The sequence below is a fragment of the Cariama cristata genome, unplaced genomic scaffold (assembly GCF_000690535.1).
Source record: "Cariama cristata isolate BGI_N322 unplaced genomic scaffold, ASM69053v1 scaffold2243, whole genome shotgun sequence".
In the NCBI taxonomy this organism is placed as follows: Eukaryota; Metazoa; Chordata; class Aves; order Cariamiformes; family Cariamidae; genus Cariama; species Cariama cristata.
Genome location: NW_009607637.1, coordinates 92,189 through 100,166, shown reverse-complemented (window position 1 = coordinate 100,166; position 7,978 = coordinate 92,189). Strand labels below are relative to the sequence as shown.

The following is a 7,978-nucleotide window of genomic DNA, read 5'->3' as shown; positions in this document are numbered from 1 at the left end:
TAAACCCGGGCCGGGTTTGCGGGGGAGCCTGCCGTTCCCCGCTCCCCCTCCAGCACCTGCTCCTCAGGCAAGTGGCCAAGTGCTGCTGCGTGGGTCCCTGAACTCTGCCTCCGCCCCGATTTCCATGCATTTAACGGGGCTGCTCTGCAAGCTGGCACCGGGCCGGAGGGATTTCTATTCCTCTCCTCGAGGCTTTGCCCTCCTCCCCCGATCTGCCTCTGCCTGGTGGTCCCCCTTCCGCCTTATCGTTATTATCGCAGGGGAGAGAAAGGAAGGACACAGACAGCTCCTGAATGCAGAGAGCGTTTCCTGAAGCTCCCCTGAAAAAAAAAAAAAAAACAAACCAGCAAAAGACCCCTTAGCCCTTCATGCCTGTTGATATGCGTGAGGGACTGCCAGCTCCCAGCCCTGCGCTGCCGGCTCTGCCCCACCGGGACGGCTGGGGCACAGACCCTCCGACCTTTCCCTGCAGAATTTAAATATTTCTTCCTGATGCATTTAATAGGGCTTGGTGCTCTGCTCTGTTCCAGTGCCGTAACCTCGCTGAAAGCAAAGTCCCATTCCTATAATCAAGTCTACTATTGCCTTTAAAAATTCCCTGTTCATTGGGAGGGACACGCGGCTTGGGCAAGCAGGAGCGTGCAGAAGACGAGGCTTTCGTTCCCACCGGTTTAAATTCTGCTTTCCCCTCGTGCCCACGGCATCCTCACCACGCAGCACACGACCCACCACTCCTAAAGTGGGAAATTGTTTTCCTTTACCTCTTCACAGGAGCTCAGGGATTTTCAGTGGCATTCGCGCTGCAACGCAGGGAATGTCCAGGGAAGCGAAGAACAGATTTAAGGAACTTCAACCTAATTCGCTTTCGCAAAGACTGTGTGGGAGGTGCTTGGTGGCTTTGAAAGCTCCTTTTATCATCACCACCAGCGGCTCAAACGAAACGGCCAAGGCTGGACTTACATGTGGTGGAGCGCGCACCAGCCGCAGTGGGGGTCTCCCGAGCTGAGGCATTCCCCGCAGGTCGTGTACTGCTCGCAGGACTCCACGGGCACCCGGGACACCTGCAAGGGAAGCGAACACACAGGCTCAATGCTCCTCTCCGCACCACGGACAAGCAAAACGAAAGCAGCTCCAGGTCCTGCTTCACCAGTTTGAGTCAAGTAACACAACGGCGATTCACAAACTTAAATGAATTTGTTCCAACATCTGTGCAGAAGTCAGCCAAGAATAGGAAATATTGGGGACCGAGTCATGAAGTCACTCCATCCCTTGGGCACAGCCACGCCGTGAATGACGGGCGCAGCCCCTTCCCGCCAGGAGCCCTCCTGACCTCCCTGCCCAGGGATGCTGCCGCGGTGTCAGCTGCGTCCTCTCCTCCTGATTCACAGTTTGCCATCTTGCACTTGCCGCAGGGCAAGCTGCTTCAGGGAGTAAAGCTAGCAGGGAATAAAATTCATTGGGATTTTGCAGGTTGGCAGCTTATTTAGCCTATGTGGGTATTTCACTGCTTGCACCCCCTTGGCTGCCCTGAGCCCTTCCAGCACCAGTGTGGACTTGGCCGCCCCAGGCGTGACCCCCCCGGGGACCGCCTGTCTCTCCCAGACAAGAGATGCCAGCGCAGAAGAGAGAGGGAAGCCCACGAGGGAACACCAACCCAGACCGCTGCTGTAACCCCCCTCTTGCATTTCTCGCACACACGAAAGGTCCCTGCATGACGCTGAGGTGTAGCATGGTCCTGACCCGTTTATCAGCACTGAAAACGCCAAAGGCTCCAAAATGACACCAAGCTTTAACCACGCATCATTACTTGACTCCAATGAAGAAATTTCACTTTAACCTTTCTGACCGATCCCTTGCCACCTCCAGCAGGCACAGTACATTTGCACCTCCTGTCCCAACGCCGCAGCATGATGCTCCTGCACTGACCCTGCCCATCCCTCTTCAATGTATTTACATTTCTATTATCAAATACTGTAAATAATTATTGCCATCCCCAGCACAGCCGTCCCGCAGCATCGGCTGCTCCCCTTGGGCCCTGGGAGCGATGCCTGCAACTGACTGAAAATTAAAACAACTGTCGGCATTGCACTCGCTCTGTCCGTCAAAACAGCACCCGGCTCCCAGCAGCTGGGGCGCACGGGGTGAAAGGAGCAGTGTCTCGCCAAACAACGGCCACTTTCACGCCAAGTGCTGTTGACACAGTGAGAACCCAGTTCCTCTCTAAACACGACACCAATAGGGCTGCTATTCTTCTTGTTTCCTCAGCCCCACTTAACAGCTTTTCCTAAAACAAAAATTGCGTGTGGATGCACGGGGCTGGGTAATTTTTTCTCCGAGATGAAGTCCGTGGGATGGGCACAGGGCTCAGCTTGGGGTATGCTAAGAGCAAAGCAGCCCTGGAGCTGGAACCGAGGGGTGCGAGAGGCAGAGCCAGGTACTCCGGGCATGCATTTAGCCTGTGATGGCTGTAAAGAGCTTCAGAAATGGAGAAATGCAGGGCGATGGAAGAGCACAGAGGTGTAAAGAAAGGGCTTGGGTTTGATTCTTGGCTGCAAAAGGCATCTGGGGTGCCCTCTCAGGGTCTCGTCTGCACGCACGTGAACATGCTTTCACCTGGTTTGCTTCTTCCCTCTCAGGACCTCAAAGCACTTCACAGACATCACGGTGGCGCGGGAGCAAGCCCACCAGCCTGGCAGCAGGCACAGCCCCCCCAGGGCGGCCGATCCAGGGCTTGGATGGTGCATGCCATGCTCCTGTACCCTGCCCGGCGCTGCGGCCGTGCCCACGCCCACCCCATCACCAGGGACGACCCGAAATTTCCCAGTGCAGACCAGAGATGCAGATATCACACTGCTCCTGGATGGCATCCCAGGAGCAAACGTGTGTTTTTCAAACCAAATGAGTATCCCGTGGGAGCTGCAGTGGCTCTCAGCAGCCCCCTGGGAGACACCAACCACCGCAGGATGCATTGAGGGAGGTCACTCGGTTTCCCCTAAAATCTGCCCAGCATGTTGAGTCGTGCTGGTGGGATGGCTCTCACCCACCCTGGAGGTCAGGACAGACCCGAAATCACCAGGAATTGCTGATCCCCCACCTCTTACCCACAACATGAGGCTCGACAGGATCTGTGCCTGTGATTTATATGCAGCTCAGGGCTTGTTTCATGTTTGTGAGGAGCTGGATGCTCTCACAGCACTATAAATAACGGAGGATTTGAATTATATGAATAACAGTTCATTACAGATGATTTTATGTTAAGCATTTGAGTTCTTTTTCTGCTCAGAAGCAGTGGCTTCTGCACATGATAATTCTTTAAAAATTACACAGAAATTTTGAACAATGCCTAGAGTCGCAGGTTTCTAGCCCAAGTGGGACCATATGATCCTTTCTTTGTAATGCCTGCAAAATGCAGGGCAGAGAACTTCACCCGTTCACCTCCCTGCAGCAGTCGGTGTTGGGTGATGGAAGCAGAGCTGGCAGAGGTGGGCGGGTGGGCTGGCACCGGCCAAGCTGGGGGACCTGCTCCGGCCCAGAACAGCCCTGAGGGTCCCTCTGGGTCAGCAGTTCTGTAGCCCCAACTGCTCGGATACGCCCTGTGGTCCCTGGCTGGAGGAAGGTCTAAGACGCTGGAGGAGAATAAACCATCTGCCTTTCTCCAATACCTATGCCTGTGACTTTGAAATTTACCCTTCATAAAAATTAATGCCAGAAAACTCACATTGCCCCAATACCCAAGTAAACGTTTAAATGAAGAAGTTCAAAAAGATCATGAACAGAAGGCATTTAAATGTTTGCATGCATGAAAAAGGTTGGGGGGTTCTGCATTATTTGCCCAGCTCTCACAGTACTAACGCATAACTGACCACCCTTACCATCCACGACCCAAATATCAAAAATATTCCAACCCTCTAAATAATATGTTGCATTTTAATGGAAAACCAAGAGAAATCCCATTAAGAGTAGGATATGTCCATATGTTATCTCATGCTTATCATGAAGACTGAAAGCCGTACTTCCTTCAGAGACAGTACAGAAGTAAAGCTCAGGTGCCTTTAACTCTTCCTGACAGCAGGCTGGAAACACTCCCTTGGCTTTACATATTTTTAAACTGTTCTCTGCCAGCCTAATTATCATTATGAGACCAAAGCATTTGTGCGTGTGAATCACTGCGCTGGGGAGAGAAGAGAAGGCAAAGAACACCAATGCCTGCAGGTGGAAGGAAAAACAACAGGGATCGAGGCGAGGGACAGCGGACTCCCAAGTTCAAGAACTTCCCCCCATGCCCCCTTCAGCCAGGGACTGCCATCAAGGAAAAGAAAAAAGAGAGGGTGGAGGCAAAGAAGCAGCTGAACGGGAAGGAAACAGTAAGAAAATGAGACAGAAAAGCACTGAAGGGAAGACCAGAAGGGAAGATAAAGAGAAGATAGCAGAGGGGTTGCTGACAGTCTCCGGTACGGCAGAGGCTATTGCTGTCACAAGCACGGCTGCCCACATCCCCGGCCGTCGAGCATCACGGCATCACGCCGCATTCCTGACGACAGGAGCGGATCCTACTCGGCCTCGAAGGAGGCGTCCGGCGAGCCCCTCCGCGCACATCCCTGCCGCACACCCTCCCGCTGCCCGTGCCGGCAGCTCCGCTCCCCAGCAAAGGGGGAACGAGGCTTCAGAGCATCACTCTTGGCAGATTTCATGGCCACAGGTGGCTCAAGCGAGGAATGAAATGTTTCTATCAGTAACCAGATACGGCAGAACCAATGAAGTCTGGAGCGGTTTGCTGCCTGCAGCCGCAGGGCGGCCGATTGCCTGGCAGCTGCCCACGGCAAGGCTGCGGAGAGGGCAGCGAGGGAGAAAGGAGGGATCCTGCCTGCGAGCTCTGCAGTGCCAGCTCTGTGGGCCCACGGCTTTCCAAAGGCAGAGAGCAGGAAAGGAGTGGTTGCAGACATCAGGCACCCGCTCAGTAACTTCAAATCGTGGCCACTGCTGGGTCCCGCCTGCCCAGCCCTGCTCCGATGGCCACAGGCACTTGCAGCATCCCCACTGCGGCATCCTCATCCTGGCATCCCCCTCCCAGCGGGCACCAGCACCTCGCAGCTATGCGTAACCAACGTGACTCCCGTCTGTCACAGCCTGGTCTATCTGCTCTCTCATCCTCGCCAGCCCCTGGGGCAGCTCTGTGTGCAGCAGAATGGTTTATTTGGAAAGGGCTTTGGTTTTCAGTATTTAGTTTTTAAATGCAAATACCTCTCTTTGTTTACATTAGAGAAGATAGGTCAGAGGAACCGCTCCTGGCACTCTGAGCAAACATCTGAGAAGGTCTATCACCACTTCGGGAGTGTATTCCCCACCCCAGACCAAGCCCCAAGAAAGCTGTTGCCTGAACTGATGAACTCATCCGCGGAGCAGGAGCCCTGCGGTACCCAGAGAGCCCAGCTCCTGCCTTCAGCCCCCATCCCGGAGCAGCGGCAGACCTCATAGCAAAGACTGAGCTTTCGAAAGCGGATACCAGTTTTGGATGCCTTGAGATTTATGGTCCAGCTACCAGAAACAGGAGGCAAGAGGTCCTGGAGCCAAGCAGAGGCATGCAGAGATTTTCCAAATGCAGCCTCGAATCCTGCACCTCCTCGCCTGCGAGATGGACCGCTGCTCCCCTGCAGAGCCCGGGGACACCTGCGAGGCCACGACACCTCTGCTGAAGCAGGCAGCAGGCCATTTTGGGGACAAGAAAGGGCGACAGGCACTCCACATCAGTGTGGTCACAGCAAACGCAAAGCGATAATTCAGCAGAGCTGAGGAGCATCTGCAGGAAGGACAACAGCCAAGAAACCAGCACTCCCGGGGAATTTCCTTACTCCTCAGGGCAGAGCCTTCCTCCTCCCAGCCCAACTGCTACCTCTCTTCCTTCTATCCATGCCGAAATTCTGCTGCGGAGTTCTTCAGTTCCCTATTTATGAACATGCTTCTCAATAATTAAATGATAAAGTCTCATTACTGCTTTCCTTGACTGTCCGACATATAACATCAGCAAAGGGGAAAAAAAAAAAAAAAAATCAATACAGATTCTCCAAAACACATGAACTCAAACTCTACCAGCCTCCAGAGAAAATAAAATGAGTGCGAGAATCCAATTCCAAATAAATAAATAGACAAAATAAACAAACAAAGCAAAGTTTCCATAGCTTATGCCTGCTACTAGCAGAGGCCTCTGACCTCCCCGGCTGGAGACAGCCCCCGGGCCATCCCACCGCCACGGCACACTGCCTGCAGACCCCTCGGGGTGCTGGAGTTCAAACAGAAAATCTATTTTTAATGACTTTGGGGAGTGTAGTAGAGATGCCAACTTGTTCAATGTAATTAAAGCTATCTATCACTCACCGAGCAGGAGCCCAAAGTTGATGAACTTTCCAATGAAATTTTATTCTTCCCTTCATTCATGAAAAAACATCACTTTGTGCTGGTGCAGGAGACATGAAAAAGTGTGGGAAGCAGCAAGGAGGACTCAGCAGTTCCAGTCATCAATGTGTCAGGGTGACAGAGCTGGGGAAAATAGAGCCAAACTTTCTCAGAGGCTTGTAAAAAGTTTGACAGACTCTTCTTCCCGCTCTTTCTCCTCCCTGCATCTTCAGGCAGAACTGTTAAAATCTGGAGTCCTCCTGGGATACCGTTTCTGCAGAGCACTTGCTTTGCTGAGCAAGACCTACGGGTCCAATCCCCCCCATGCTGTACAAAAAGCCCTACCTGGAAATGACTTATTCTGGGCTCGAGCAGAGCCGTGGAGATCTCAGACACGCTACGACTGATGCTCGCAGCGAGCATGGAAGACCCAGCAGCGAGTGGGATGCAGGCAGCGCGTGGCAGCAGCCAGGACCCGGGGGTAGAAGGCAAAGGGAGAGGGTTTTAACCAAAAAGCATTGAGGAGCATCTCAAAACGCTGCCAAGCCTCCGAAGGCAGGAATACCTGCTCCACCAGGGACTAAGCCATTAGTCCCTGTAACAGATGAAGGTATGCGCCCAGGCAAGGAGTGGCTGAGGGGGAGTTCTCCTGACAGGTACAGCAGCTACTGGAGGACCCGGCTCTCCTCTCCCACGCCGCTCAGCAGAGAAAAGGATTATCAGAACTACTGAAGGGCTGTCAGAACCAAATCAACGCCTGTAACTTTTGGCAGAAAAGCAGCGAGTGGGAGAGGACACAGAGACAATGTTTCCATGACTACAAAGGGATTACTTAACTACAGTGCTGCAGATGCATGCGGAGAAAGTCCCTTAAACTCTGATCCAAGCAACCTTTTCCATGAGTTTGGCTTTACTGCTACAAGAACCTCATTAGCATCTTACAAGGACAAGCTGTGTTTGAGCACAGGAGACCAGATAGCTTTCTTAGTGCGTAATCAGACCTTCTCCAAGCATACCTGTCTCCTCGGCTCCCAGCTACCCTCCATCTGCAGCGCTAGGCTCCTGAGAGACGTGATGAAAGTAAGGGCAGCCTCCTCTGGGAAGCAAGAAAGAGTGAAAAAACAGCAAGTGCCTCAAATTAGGGCTTGATCAAGCTGTAAAATCATCCTCAAGCCAGAGCCTCCTCCTTCCAACCCAGCAGCAGCAGGCAGGACTCAGGCTCGGAGCAGACTTGCGTTGGGACACACAGACTCCTGCAGACAAATGCTGTCCCGTGCTTTACCATGACTTAAGTTAATCATTGCATCAGTGTGAAACATCTGAGCGAGACTTGTTGGAATAACCAAGTGTCAGGCAGAGACCCCATCCCCACTCCCAGAAGCAGTACAGTGTCATTTAAGCCCGGAGGAGGCGAAATGGGTTTTCATCTCGAACATGGGCCACCCATGACCATTCACCGAACGCTCGGTCTGTTCAATCTGGCAGCTCCTCCTCTGCCCTCGGCAGGTGACGATGCTGCTCATTTGCTGCAGGAGGTGGTACTGGGGCAGGGTCCCAACCGCCTGGCACGGGCAACAACTGGCACCCC

At 53.1% G+C, this 7,978-nt stretch overlaps 1 protein-coding gene across 1 annotated transcript in view; it reads right to left on the bottom strand.

The window, feature by feature from the left end:
* Positions 1-7,978, bottom strand: part of LOC104158999 (plexin-A2-like) — a 151,310-nt gene that overhangs the window by 67,559 nt on the left and 75,773 nt on the right. The window contains 1 exon segment of the mRNA XM_009696789.1: positions 961-1,061. Coding sequence (XP_009695091.1) covers positions 961-1,061 — 101 coding nt within the window.